We start from the raw sequence: 15,995 nt of genomic DNA on the forward strand, positions 1-15,995 counted from the left end.
AATTAACAATATCCTTCTCAAACTATTCCAAAAAAATTGCAAAAGCACACTTTCAAGTTCATTCTATGAGGCCAGCATTGCCCTGATACCAAAACCATACAAAGATATCATAAAAAAATAAAGTTACAGGCTAATATCACTGATGACCATAGATGCAAAAATCCTCAACAAAATGTAGCAAACTGAATTCAACAGTACATTAAAAGGATCATAAACACCAATCACAAGCAATGAAATTGAAACTGTGATAAAAAATATTCCAACAACAAAAAAATATTCCAAAAAAAAAATATTCCAAAAAAAAAATATGAACAGAGAGCTTCACAGGCGAATTCTATCAAATATTTCGAGAAGAGCTAACACCTATCCTTCCCAAACTCTTCCAAAATATAGCAGAGGGAGGAACAGTCCCAAACTCATTCTACAAGGCCACCATCACCCTGATACCAAAACCAGACAAAGATGTCACAAGGAAGGAAAACTACAGGCCAATATCACTGATGAACACAGATGCAAAAATCCTCAACAAAATACTAGTAAACAGAATCCAGCAGCACATTAAAAGGATCATACACCATGATCAAGTGGGGTTTATCCCAGGAATGCAAGGATTGATCAATATATAAAAATCAATCAATGTGATACAACATATTAACAAACAGAAGGATAAAGACCATATGATCATCCCAATAGATGCAGAAAAAGCTTTTGACAAAATTCAACATCGATTTATGATAAAAACTCTCCAGAAAGTAGGCATAGAGGGAACTAACCTCAACATAATAAAGACCATATATGACAAACCCACAGCCAACATCATTCTCAATGGTGAAAAACCGAAACCATTTCCACCAAGATCAGGAACAAGACAAGGTTGCCCACTCTCACCGCTATTAGTCAACATAGTTTTAGAAGTTTTAGCCACAGCAATCAGAGAAGAAAAAGAAATAAAAAGAATCCAAATCGGAAAAGAAGGAGTAAAGCTGTCACTGTTTGCAGATGACATGATATTATACATAGAGAATCCTAAAGATGCTACCAGAAAACTACTAGAGCTAATCAATGAATTTGGTAAAGTAGCAGGATACAAAATTAATGCACAGAAATCTCTTGTATTCCTATACACTAATGATGAAAAATCTGAAAGAGAAATTAAGGAAACACTCCCATTTACCATTGCAACAAAAAGAATAAAATATCTAGGAATTAACCTACCTAAGGAGACAAAAGACCTGTACAGAAAACTATAAGACACTGATGAAAGAAATTAAAGATGATATAAACAGATGGAGAGATATACCATGTTTTTGGATTGGAAGAATCAACATTGTGAAAATAACTATACTCCCCAAAGCAATCTACAGATTCAATGCAATCCCTATCAAACTACCAATGGCATTTTTCACAGAACTAGAACAAAAATTTTCACAATTTGTATGGAAACACAAAAGACCCCAAATAGCCAAAGCAATCTTGAGAAAGAAAAACGGAGCTGGAGGAAACAGGCTCCCTGACTTCAGACTACACTACAAAGCTAAAGTAATCAAGACAGTATGATACTGGCACAAAAACAGAAATATAGATCAATGGAACAGGATAGAAAGCCCAGAGACAAACCCATGCACATATGGTAACCTTATCTTTGATAAAGGAGGCAAGAATATACAATGGAGAAAAGACAGCCTCTTCAGTAAGTGGTGCTGGGAAAACTGGACAGCTACATGTAAAAGAATGAAATTACAACACTCTGTAACACCATACAGAAAAGTAAACTCAAAATGGATTAAAGACCTAAATGTAAGGCCAGACACTATAAACCTCTTAGACGAAAACATAGGCAGAACACTCTATGACATAAATCACAACAAGATTCTTTTTTACCCACCTCCTAGAGAAGTGGAAATAAAAACAAATGTAAACAAATGGGACCTAATGAAACTCAAAAGCTTTTGCACAGCAAAAGAAACCATAAACAAGACGAAAAGACAACCCTCAGAATGGGAGAAAACATTTGCAAATGAAGCAGCTGACAAAGGATTAATCTCCAAAATATACAAGCAGCTCACGCAGCTCCAATATCAAAAAACAACAAGAACCCAATCCAAAAATGGGCAGAAGACCCAAACAGACATTTCTTCAAAGACATACAGATTGCCAACAAACACATGAAAGGATGCTCAACATCACTAATCATTAGAGAAATGCAAATCAAAACTACAATGAGGTATCACCTCACACCGGTCAGAATGGCCATCATGAAAAAATCTACAACAATAAATGCTGGAGAATGTGTGGAGAAAAAGGAACCCTCTTGCACTACTGGTGGGAATGTAAACTGATACAGCCACTGTGGAGAACAGTATGGAAGTTCCTTAAGAAACTAAAAGTAGAACTACCATATGACCCAGCAATCCCACTACTGGGCATATACCTTGAGAAAACCATAATTCAAAAAACACATGTACCCCAATGTTCATTGCAGCACTATTTACAATTGCCAGGACATGGAAGCAACCTAAGTGTCCACTGACAGATGAATGGATAAAGAAGATGTGGCCCATATATACAATGGAATATTACTCAGCCATAAAACGAAACAAAAATGAATTATTTGTAGTGAGGTGGATGGACCTAGAGTCTGTCATACAGAGTGAAGTAAGTCAGAAAGAGAAAAGCAAATAGTGTATGCCAACACATATATACATGGAATCTAAAAAACAAAAAAATGATTCTGAAGAACCTAGGGGCAAACATGAAAAAAGACACAGACGTAGAGAATGGAATTGTGAACATGGGGAGGGGGAAGGGTAATCTGGGAAGAAGTGAAAGAGTGGCACTGACATATATACACTACCAAATGTAAAACACAGCTAGTGGGAAGCAGCTGCATAGCACAGGGAGATCAGCTCGGTGCTTTGTGACCACCGAGAGAGTTAGGATAAGGAGGGTGGGAGGGAGATGCAACAGGGAGGGGATATGGGGATATATGTATACGTATAGCTGATTCATTTTGTTATAGAGCAGAAAGTAACACAACCTTGTAAAGCAATTATACTCCAATAAAGATTAAAAAAAAAAAGGAAAATGGAGAAAAAAACAGTAAAAAAAAAAAAAAAGGATCATACACCATGATCAAGTGAGATTTATCCCAGGGACACAAGTATGGTTCAATCTCTGCAATCAATCAATGTGATATACCACGTTAACACATTAAAGAATAAAAATCATATTATCATCTCAATAGATGTGGAAAAAGCTTTTGAAAAAATTCAACATCAATTTATGATAAAAACTCTCAATAAAGTGAGTACAGAAGGAACATACCTCAAAATAATAAAGGCCATATATGATAAGTCCAGAGCTAACAACATACTGAATGGTGAAATATTGAGAGCATTTCTCTAAGATCAGGAACAAGAGAAGAATGCCCACTCTGGACACTTTTATTCAACATAGTATTAGAAGTCTTTGCCACAGCAATTAGGCAAGAAAAAGAAATAAAAGTATCCAAATTAGAGAGGAAGAAGTAAAACTGTCAGTGTTTACAGGTGACATGACACTATACATAGAAAATTCTAATGATGCCAGCAAAAAACTACTAGAGCTCATCAATGAATTTGGTAAGGCTGCAGGATACAAAATTAATAAACAGAAATCTGCTGCATTTCTATATGCTAACAATGAACTATTAGAAAGAGAAATTAAGAACATAATTCCATTCACAATCACGTCAAAAAGAATAAAATATCCAGAAATAAATTTAACTAAGGAGGTAAAAGAACTTTACTCAGAAAACTATAAGACACTGATGAAATGGACTGTATAAGAAAGCTGGGTTTCAATGCTTTATGATCTGGTCCAAACATCCACTGCAAGAACCTTTGGTCAGCCTCATTCCCCATTTACTTATAAAATATATGAAATGATTCTTTCAGTTTTGATCAAGGAGCACATGTTATAGGTTAATCCCTCTTTATGTACAAGATGTGGAAGAGGAATTTGTTTTAGAGTCAGCACATTAATTAATTTCCCATAAGGACGTACTTTAGTCTACTCCCATATCCTGAAGTTGCTGAACCCATGCTTGAATTTCTCTGTGCTCGCCTGTTGACTTGGGATTGTTGCTTTTCTCTGCTGGTTCCTTCATCATAAAAATTCTCCCACGAGTTTCTCAAAACTTCTGATCTACTAGTAGTGACCTTTCTATTTTCCTGCAGTACTGGGGATTTATTCTTTCTTCTAAATTAATCTTGTCACAATAATGGGATTTTGAGATGAATGGAAAATTAATGGCTATTATCAGCCTGCCATTTGGATTCAGAAGTTCAGGGTTATCTTAAATAAAAGTTTAAAATTTTTTTACAAGGTCTTCCCTATCTTCTAATGACAGTCACATTGTAAGCAACCTAAAAAATTCAGGAGCATTTTTAGATTAAAAGTATTTGCAGGTCACTTTAAATTTTGTCACCATTGTACCTGTCAATTGCTTGAAGATCATTGGCTGGATTCCATGTAGGATCAAATAATATCACCACATTGGCACCAACAAAATTGAGGCCTAGTCCACCAGCCCTGGAGTAAACAGAAAAGAGCACATTAAAACAGCAAAAATAAATTTTGCTTTCTAACTCAATTATGCCAGGTTTCTATAACCAAATCAATACAATATTACATTAACATTATAAAAGTAAGGTGATTAAAGCACAATATGCCACAAGCAAAACAGCTATGGAACAATTTTTTTTGTACCACTCTAGAATATCCCTAAGAAATTTGAGCATTAGAGACCATGTAAGTAGGTTGTGCTGGTTTTTACATTTTTTTGGATACTCAAATACTATTCTCGAAGATTTTCCTAACATAAGTTTTAAAAACTGCTAGTATACTCCAGCTAAATAAATATACACACTTAAAAAAAATGTGCTTCTCCTTATTCCTCCCACTAAGTACAGCTAAAAACCTTGGGCATTATATATAAAATAAAACACAAGATTATGAAAGGTAGAGAGAACACAGATTGGCTAGAGACCACAAAAACCTAAGGAATGACATGGCAGTGAGTTCCCTGGCTTTATTTTTGCCTAATATATCCCAGATTGGGTTCTGGAGAAGCCAGTGAACTGGAAATGCCAGCAGCCAACAATCACAGACCAAAAAAGCCCCAAGAAAAGCCTTCTTCCTTTAGCCAAAGAACCAGGAAAGATACAGAGTTTTAAGATAGAAAAATGTTAGATAATGAACAGCCTATTCTTTCTTGCAAACACCACAGAAAAAAAATCTGTGGCTCCAACCCTAACCTGGTCAGCAAAGGCTAAGTGAGGAGACTAAATTCCACCTTTGACAGTAATGAGGTACCTCTCATTCTCACTCGGGTGGTGTCAGAGAAGATTGATTGAGGAGCCGGAACTTTTCATTTCTGCCCAGCTATAACCAGGCCCCTCTGTAGTGTGGGTGGAAGCCATGGAGAAATAGCAATGAAGTGCCTCAAACTCAGGGTGTCAACAGAGGCCAAGCAAGAGACACAGATTTCCAGCCCATGTGGCTGGCATGGTGTCTGGGTAAAACAGAAGTTTTAAATAAGATACAGTGTTTCATAACATAATACTCAAAATGTCGAGCATACAATAAAAAATTACTAGTCTTACCAAGGTCTAGGAAAATCTCCATTTCTATAAGAAAAGACAATTAACATACGACAACACTGCAAAGAAGCAGATGTTGGAATTATCTGACAAGGATTTTAATGCAGCCACAATAAAAATGCTTCAAAAAATAATTACAAATATGCTTGAAACAATTAAAAATAGAAAGTCTCAGCAAAGAAAGAGAGGATACCAAATGAAAATTTTAGAATTGAAAAATTACTGAATTACAAAACTTGCTGGATGGACTTGATAGTACAGTGGAGATGACAGATGATAGAATCAATAAACATAAGAGCAGTTCAATATTATTGATATTTACCCAATCTGAACAACAGAAAGAAAATATACTGAAAAAAAAAAAACCCACATTCTTAGAGGCCTGAGGGACAGTAACAGAAGAGCTAACACTTCTATCATTGTAGTCCTGGGAGAAAAGAGAGAGTGAGACTGAAAAAATATTGAAAGAAATATAACTGAAAACTTCTCAAATTTGGGAAAAGAGGTAAACTTACAGAATGCAGAAAGTTGCATGAACTCCCAGAACGATAAACCCAAAGAAACCTATGCTAAAATACAGCATAATTAAACTTCTGCAAACAAAAGACAAAGAAAAACTCTTGAAAGCAGTCAGAGAGAAATGATACACAACTTTTAAGGTAATATCAAATGATAGTGGATTTCTCATTAGAAACCAAGGTGGCCAGGAGGAAGCAGTACATTTTCAAGTGCTCAAAGAACTATCAACCCAGAATTCTATATCCAGCAAGAATATCCTTCAGGAATGAAAGGGGAATCATGACATTCTCAGATTAAGGAAAACTAAGAGAATTTGTCACCAACAGACTTAGAGGAAAGATAAAATAAAACAACTACAAAGTCAACCAATATCCAGTCCTGTCAAATTTACCTCAAAAATGGTTTTTTCATGAGTCCTTTCTCCATTCCTATTTTCACTTGCCCTAGGTCAAGCTTTTATGTCACACCTGTATGTATTACTTCAGTGGCTTCCTGTCTTCCCTTACCTCAGACCTTAAATCCATTCCCACATTACATAAAATAATTCTAAGCACAGAATATAGAAAACTAAGTATGCCATTCCTGTTTAAAACCCCTCAATTCTTTGGAAAGCCAAAGCTTTATCTTCATTTAATTGACCTGTGGTTAAAAGATATAATGAAAAGAAACCATGAAAGATATATGTATATTTTGACAGTTTTTAAAATATGATATTGCTTAATGGATTTGATAGATTCATTTTTCTATCAGTCAAAACATGTCAGAATACAAATAATTCATTTTGGAATGAAGTTTATTTCTAAAGATATCTTTTCTAAATGTATCTTTTAGCAAAACTGAATACATAAAATGCTTGTCTACTGAGTTAAAGATTTCAGCTGCCTGCATAGCATATTAGATTTTACCTAAAAATAACTGTTATCTTCTCATGTTTTGAATTTTCTGGGTCTAAACACCGTACACTTAATAATTATTTTATTATATAATAATGATAAAATTTTGTATTTTTTAAAGGGAAGGTAAAATTAAAATCCAATAATAAAATCATTTTCTTCATTTTTTTCATTTTTCTAATCTCAACCTTCAAAGCCTTCACTGAGGCTTTCTCTTGCTGATTTTCCCTTTTCAGATGCTTAGACCATCATGTAACTCACACTTAGATAATGCTTTACACTAGATACTAACCATCCAGGGAGGGAAAATGTTAATAATCTTCTCTTATACAGTTTCTATCAAAATAGAAAAAAATTAACATTTATTGAGCATCTACTATATACCAGGAATGGTGCAAGATATTTTCATATATTCTATTCTTTCATCCTCAACACAGCTCTATGAGCTAACTATTATTCTCATTTCACAGATGAGAAAATTAAGAATCTGAAATACCGATTAACTTGCTCAAGGTCTCTGAAGTGGCCAGTGTCTGGATTCAAACCCAAGTATCCTGACTTGTTCAATAGAAATTGAATTTTCTCCTTTGGAAAATTATTTATTAGAGGCAACAGCATAAAGATGTCACAGAGACTTAAACTCAAAGAAAGAAGTTAGGTGGGATAAAGAGGAAGTTTGGGAAAGGATTAAAAAAATGGGTAAATTACGGGAGTGGGTGGGATTTAGATACCCAACAAGTAGAAGAGAAGTTAGAAGTTTATCTGCCTACTATGGTGATGGGGAAAATTCTGAAGAAACAAGGTTCATAAGATTATATAATTAGACTAGTTATGTGAAAAATCAACCAGTTATAATCAAAATAAAATTGGAAATCATGAAGTATTTTCTAACACTTAACACCAAAAGTAAGTCTAGTCAACTGTTCAGTTAGCTTCTTGTCAGTAAGATATGCATGAATTTATTTCAGATGCCCTAAATGAGTCACAGGAAGGTCACCACTTGAGGTAACAATCTTCAAAGATATTCTGAAGTTACAACTTAAGACTGTCCGAGTTAAAGCAGAGGCAATGTTTCTTTTAAAGAAAAAAATCATCTCTAAACTCTATCTCTAGAGATGAGATGAGTCTCTATTTGACGATAATACAACTCAGAATCATAAACTTTCAAACGTATCACTCCTCTCATATGGATAACAGCAAAGGCTTACTCCTTAAGCAATAAAATATTTAGACTATAGCCCTGTTCAAGCTGAAGAATGGTATTAAGATAGATTGCTAATAAACATGCAGGCTATTCATTCCTTAGGTCTTCCACATTCTATTTTGTGTCAATAAATATGTAAAAAAATATATTTTAACCATATCTTAATATTCCACAAAAAAATTCTGTCAATGAATTAAATATTACTGTTATGTATTAACTAGTATAAAAGGTCGAATGAAGTAGTCACTTGAACAAATACTTCTGAGAAACCTAAATATAAGAGATACCATGTTCGTGGATAGGAAGGTTCGATAGCATTAAAATGTCACTTTTCTCCAAAGTCATTTATAAATTCAGTGATTACAATAAAAACCCCAACCCAAGGAAAAATGCCAGATAACCCTTCCTTAATTAATTGAATGAGATGATTATGGAAAGCAAAGCTTTAAGGTGTTGACATTTCAGAATAAAGATAATTCAGAGAACAAGGGCTTAAAAAAAAAGGACAAAATCAGTTATTTAAAATAAAATAATAACATCAGAAAATGACATTTTTCAGAATATAGAGCAAAAAAGATAAAAATATGAAGTAAGAGTCCAAGTTCAGAGGTTTAATGAATCATTGTAGGGGAATTCCCTGGCGGTTCAGTGGTAAGGACTCCGAGCTTTCACAGCGAAGGGCCTGGGTTCAATCCCTGGTCGGGGAACTAAGATCCCACGAACTGCATAGTGCGGCCGGAAAAAAAAAAAAGAATCATTGTAGGAGCCCTAAAATCAGATAACCTAGTGTCTGAGAGAAATACCAAAGGAAATGGAAGAGAAGCCATCGTCAAAGAAATAATCAAAGAGAATTTTCCAGAGTTGAAAAATACAAGCCCTCAGATTATGCCCAGCAAAATAAATGAACTAAAACCCCAGACCAAGACTCAAATATCACTGTGAAATTTCAGAATACAACAGATGAAGAGAAACTCTTGTGAGTTCACAAAGAGGAAGGAGAATCAGATTGGCAATAGACAAAAATTCAGCAACACTAAATACCAGAAAACAATGTTGTAATACCACAAAGATCTGAGAGGAAATTATTTGCAATCTAGAATTCTACAGTTGGCCAAAGTAGCAAGTGACAGAGCACATAAAAGACATTTGCTGATATTCAAAGATAACATAAAATTTACTTGCTATATATTCTGGCGTACAAAGTTATTTGTTAAAATAGCTGACAGACGAGGGCTTCCCTGGTGGCGCAGTGGTTGAGAGTCCGCCTGCCGATGCAGGGGACACGGGTTCATGCCCCGGTCCGGGAAGATCCCACATGCCGCAGAGTGGCTGGGCCCGTGAGCCATGGCCGCTGAGCCTGCGCGTCCGGAGCCTGTGCTCCGCAAATGGAGAGGCCACAACAGTGAAAGGCCTGCGTACCGCAAAAAAAAAAAAAAAAAAATAGCTGACAGATGATATGTACAGGTGACAAAAGTAGAAGAAAGGGTGGATGTGTGCTAATGCTAATACCACACATTACAAGTACCTAAAAGATACTGTAGAAAGTTGCTGGACTAAAAATCAAAGATTGAAGTATATTATTTCAGGTTAAAAAAGTAATTTATAGACAAATAATAAAAATAAAAATAGTAAAGAGTGTGTGGAAAATGGGGAGGGAGGAGTGTAAGTAAACTAAATCCTCCTCTAACATAACAAAGAGTCCAAGCTGTTTAAAGCTGATAAACTAAAAGATAATGAAGAATTAGGATTCTGGCAAAAATGATGGGCTGAGCCAGTGTGAAACTCTTTTGTTTCAACACCTAGAAATTAAATATAAACTTTTGCAAAACAAGGAAAACAAAAACTGAGCATATGTCTTTTGAAAAACATAGCTAAAGAATGGATTTATTATGTCTTGTAAGGTTCTTTATGTAACAAATGTAAGGACTTCGGTAACAAATCACTCTTTGAATTCAGTCACAGGGAAACAGGAATCCAAAACTTCTCTTGTCCTGCTTGGGATGCCTAACAAAGAAGTCAAAGTAAAATCACAGTAATGGAGAACTCCTACAACCAGTCTCCAAAAGATTTCCACAGAGGAAAGAAGCCCCACTGAAGATAAGCTCAAAATAAAAAATTACAAAATGTGTGAAGAAACCATCTACCATAAGCAAAAACCAGAGGGAAGAACAAATAGAAGGATTAGCACCCCCCAAGCACAGGAGTTAATAGAGCAAAAATGCCATTCAAAAAGATATTTTTAAAAATGACTAAAATTACTAAAGAAATAAAAAAGCTAGAAACCATAAAAAACAAAATATATGTAAAACTGATCAGCTAGATTTGAAACATATAAATAAGACTTTTTAAAAAATTGAATATATTCCTATGCTATACATTGCATTGCCATGACTTCTTCACTTTGTACCTTTCAAACCCCTTCACCTATCTCACCCCTTCCCTGCTGGCAACCACTAGCTTGTTCTCTGTATCTATGAGTCTGTTTCTGTTTTGCTATGTTTGTTCTTTTGTTTTGTCTTTTAGATACCACGTATAAGTGAAATCATATGGTACTAGTCTTTCTCCATCTTATTTCACTTAGATTATACCTCTAGGTCCATTCATGTTGTCACAAATGGCAAGATTTCATTCTTTTTATGGCTAAGTAATATTCCATTGTGTATATATATGTGTGTGTGTGTGTGTAATCTTTATCCACTTCATTTATCAATGGACACTTAGGTTGCTTCCATATCTTAGCTATTCTAAATACTGCTGCAATGAACATTGAGATACATATATCTATTCAAATTAGTGTTTTGCATTTTCTTCAGAAAAATGTCCAGAAGTGGAATTGCTAGATTGTATGATAGTTCTATTTTTAATTTTTTGAGGAACCTCCATACTGGTTTCCATAGTAACTGTATCAGTTTACATTCCCACCAACAGTGCACAATGGTTCCCTTCTCCCCACATCCTCACCAACACTTGTTATTTCTTGTCTTTTTGATAACAGACATGAGGTGATAACCTCTTTTTGATTTGATCTGCATTTCCCTGAAGATTAGTGATGTTAAGCACCTTTTCATGTGCCTGTTGGACATCTGTATGTCTTCTTTGAAAATGTCTATTCAGGTCCTCTGCTGATTTCTTAATTGGATTGTTTTTTTTTGATATTGAGTTTTATGACTTCCTTATATATTTTGAATATTAACCCCTTATTGAACATACCATTTACAGTTATCTTCTCCTATTCAGTAGGTTGCCTTTTCATTTCATTGATGGTTTCCTTCACTGTGCCAAAGCTCTTTAGTTTGATGTAGTCACATTTGTTTATTCTTGCTCTTGTTGTCCTTGCCCAGACAGATCCAAAAAATATTACTAAGATCGATGCCCAATAGTGTACTACTTATATTTTCTTCCAGGACTTTCATGGTTTCAGGTCTAACATTAAAAGTTTAATCCACTTTGAGCTTATTTTTGCATGTGGGGTTAGAAAACGGTCTACTTTCATTCTTTTTCATGTATCTGTCCAATTTTCTCAATATCATTTTTGAAGAGACTGTCTGTTCCCCACTGTATATTCTTGGCTCCTTTGCCATAGATTAATTGACCATGTAAGTGTGGGTTTATTTCTGCGCTCTCTACTCTGTTCCATTGATCCATGTGTCTGGTTTTGTACCAGTACCATGTTGTTTGATTATTATAGCTTTGTATACCAGACATTTGATTCTGAAATCAGGAAGCATAACACCTCTAGCTTCGTTCTTCTTTCTCAAGCTGCTTTGGCAATTTGGGATATTTTGTGGTTCCATACAAATTTTAGGACTATCTGTTCTGTGAAAAATGCCATGGGTATTTTGATAGGGATTGTATTGAATATGAAGATTGCTTTGGGTTATATGGACATTTTAACAATGTTAATTCTTCCAATCCATTAACATGGTATATCTTTACATTTATTTGTGTTGTCTTCAACTTCTTTCATATTTGTGTTATAGTTTTCAGTGTACATATCTTTTACCTCCTTAGTTAAAATTATTCCTAGTTATCATATTCTTTTTGACACAACTATAAATAAAATTGTTTCCTTAATTTCTCTGATAGTTCGTTATTTGGTATAGTAATGCAACAGATTTCTGTATGTTAATTTTGTGTCCTGCAACTTTACTGAATTTATTTATTAGTTCTAATAGTTTTTTGGTAGTGTCTTTAGGGTTTTCTATATGTAAAATCATGACATCTGCAAATACTGACAATTTTGCTTCTTCTGTTCCAATTTGTATGCCTTTTAATCTTTCTTATCTGATTACTGTGGCTAGGAATCACTGTACCATGTTCAATAGAATTGGTGAGAACTGGGCATCCTTCTTTTGTTCCTGACCTTATAGGAAAAGTTTTCAGCTTTTTACCATTGAGTATATTATTAGCTGTGGGTTTTTCATATATGGCCTTTATTATGTTGATGTATGTTCCCTGTATACCCACTTTGCTGAGAGTTTTTATGGTAAATGAATGTTGAATTTTGTCAAACTCTTTTTCTTCATCTATTGAGATGACCATATGATTTTTATTCTTCAATGTGTTAATGTGGTATATCACATTGATTGATTTGCAGATATTACTTTAAAAAAACATTATTTAAAAAATAAGAATGCTTACATGTGTCTTATAAAACTTAGCTCAAGACAGGATTCTATGTCATTTAATACTTTGTATTTAAGGACTTATGTGTGAAATTACTTCTTGAATTCATTCACAGGAAAATGGAAATCTAGAGCTTCTCTGCTTGGGCCTTAGTTGCAAGAATTCAAGAATTTTAGTGCTCAACAGTTAAGTAGCTCACTCATCATATATAACACTTGACTCCTCACTTTAAGTAATTTTTTTTTCTTTTTTCTTATTTTCTTTTTTTTTTTGACCATGCCGTGCAGCTTGTGGGACCTTAGTTCCCTGACCAGGGACTGAACCCAGGCCATGACAATGAAAGTGCCAAGTCTTAACCACTGGACTGCCAGAGAGTTCCCAAAATAATTTTTATTTTGACTTAGTTTTCCATTTTTTGTATTTTATATGTTTATTTTAAAAGTCCCTTGAGATTACTTTCTAAAATATACAAACAGCTTATACAGCTCAATATCAAAAAACAACCCAATCAAAAAATGGGCAGAAGATCTATACAGACATTTCTCCAAAGAGGACATACAGATGGCCAACAGTCACATGAAAAAATGCTCAACATCACTAATTACTAGAGAAATGCAAATCGAAACTACAATGAAGTATCACCTCACTCCAGTCAGAATGGCCATCATCAAAAAGTCTACAAATAATAAATGCTGGAGAAGGCATGGAAAAAAGGGAACCCTCCTACACCGTTGGTGGGAATGTAAATTGGTACAGCCACTATGGAAAACAGTATGGAGGTTCCTTAAGAAACTAAAATAGAGCTACCATATGATCCTGCAATCTCACTCCTGGGCATATATCCAGAGAAAACTATAATTTGAAAAGATACATGCACCCCAGTGTTAACTGCAGCACTATTTACAATAACCAAGAAATGGAAGCAGCTTAACTGTCCATCAACAGATGAATGGATAAAGATGTGGTATATATATATGTAATATACACACACAATGGAATATTACTCAGCGATAAAAAAGAATGAAATACTGCCATTTGCAGCAACATGGATGGACCTTGACATTATCATACTAAGTGAAGTAAGCCAGACAGAGAAAGATAAATATCATATGATATCACTTACATGTGGAATCTAAAAAAAAAAAAAAAAAAGATACAAATGAACTTTCCAAAGAGAAAGAGACTCACAGAGAAAGGGAGGGGAGGGATATATTAAGATGATGGACGATGGGATTAACATATATACACTACTAGAGATAAGACACATAACCAACAGGGATCTACTCTATAGCACAGGGAACTATACTCAGTATTTTGTAATAACCTATAATGGAAAAGAATCTGAAAAAGAATATATATATATATATACACACACACATATATGTGTATATATATAACTGAATCACTGTGCTGTACACTTGAAACTAACACAAATGACACTGTAAGTCAACTATACTTCAATTTAAAATAAATAAATAAATAAATAAAAAGTCCTTTAAAATTCTTTTTGAAAGACAGTGGAAGCACATCTAGATGTTGAAAGTTACAGATTTGTTACCCCCCAAAAGGGATTAATCTTAGGTGTTTATATCAAATCTTTCTCTAAAGTGAGTGTATTTCTTAAAAAGTTTATTGAGAGATTCATAAATAGGTGTTAGAACTGATTTAACTTTTATAAAACCTATAAATGTTGAGCTGCTCTGCTTGAGACCAGGTAGAGACAGAGGAGGGAAACTCCTGGCCCACTAAGCACTGTGGGTTCTCAAGAGCTCCTTGATCACAGTTCGAAAACCACTGCTACCTATCATTCTCAGCTATTTGATTAATAACTTGATTATGCAATTAAGTCTGATTGCTCTAACCACAAGACATGAGTCAAAACAGTACAGAAAATTTCTGAGGAAACATCCATTTTTTGGATTTAAAAAAAATAAAGCCAGGGCTTCCCTGGTGGCACAGTGGTTGAGAGTCTGCCTGCATCGGCAGGCAACACGGGTTCATGCCCCGGTCCAGGAGGATCCCGCATGCCGCAGAGCGGCTAGGCCCGTGAGCCATGGCCGCTGAGCCTGTGCATCCGGAGCCTGTGCTCTGCAACGGGAGACGCCATAACAGTAAGAGGCCCGCGTACCGCAAAAAATAAAAAAAAATAAAAAATAAAGCCAGACATATAAAGAGAATTCAGTGATAAGGGAACTGAGAGAAAAGTTTAGATAAAACTCAAGATATTGTTATTTCAGTCAAAATTAACAGCATTTTTGTTGCTTCTTCTTAAAGCTAAATGAAACAAAGCAATACAAGCATAACCACTGAAAATCCAGTAATAGTTTAAAGATTACCTTAAATCTTAAAAGCAATTAGATAAAAATCAAGTTATCAAATTTTATTTTCTTACATTGTGGAGACAAGGCAAATGTTAACATCTTGTGTACTGTTGAACTCTTTCACAATCTTGATTCTTTCCTCTGATTTTGTATTTCCATCAAGTCGTCGGTAATCAAGCCCAGATGCCATACAGTACTGCTGCAGCACATCGAGCAACTAAAGGAAAGATACAGAGACGTGCAAAGACAAATTCATGCTTTAATAAGTTTCATACCATTATAGAGATGAGCTTTACTAAGTATTAATATTGCTGGTCACAATTTCTCATAATTACAAGAGCAACAAATATTGTTCTAATTTCTGACTCACATATATCTTCCCATTATACTGAAACTGACTTTAGTGTTCAGTAACCTTTGTTTTAAAAAAAGAAAAAATCAATCTTTCAGGGGAAAAAAATCAATTTTTAGTTTTTTAAACTAAAACGGAATAAAAAGAAAAGTATTGGCTAACTCATTTATGTAAATATATTACATTATTTTTGCTATTTTCCACATTCTAAAATTTCTTAAATGTCTTAAAGAACACTTTAATTATTAACAAAAACATCAAGAGAGAATTAGAAATCTATCTTTGAGTTTGCTATTTGACAGTAAGCAACTCTGATATAATTGAAATTTTAGTATCTCTTTTAAAATTTCTTACCTCATTACCATTTCCTACAGAAGATACATAAGATAGTAAATGTGGCTGGATGCTGTTTTATCTCTTAGACTTTATGCCTCAGGA

General features: G+C 34.5%; 1 protein-coding gene across 3 annotated transcripts in view; it reads right to left on the reverse strand.

Moving 5' to 3' along the window:
* ERCC6L2 (ERCC excision repair 6 like 2) overlaps positions 1–15,995 on the reverse strand; it is a 140,388-nt gene that overhangs the window by 58,344 nt on the left and 66,049 nt on the right. For all 3 annotated transcript variants that reach the window (XM_089913020.1, XM_022558976.2, XM_022558978.2), the window contains 2 exons: positions 15,277–15,422; positions 4,477–4,572 (listed from right to left, as the gene is read on the reverse strand). In XM_089913020.1, the coding sequence (XP_089769146.1) occupies positions 4,477–4,572; positions 15,277–15,422 (242 nt within the window). The remainder of the gene's footprint in view (positions 1–4,476; positions 4,573–15,276; positions 15,423–15,995) is intronic.

This window comes from Delphinapterus leucas, chromosome 6 (genome assembly GCF_059928025.1).
Source record: "Delphinapterus leucas isolate spDelLeu-1000000601 "Yukka" chromosome 6, BTC_Dleu_Yukka2, whole genome shotgun sequence".
Lineage (NCBI taxonomy): Eukaryota > Metazoa > Chordata > Mammalia > Artiodactyla > Monodontidae > Delphinapterus > Delphinapterus leucas.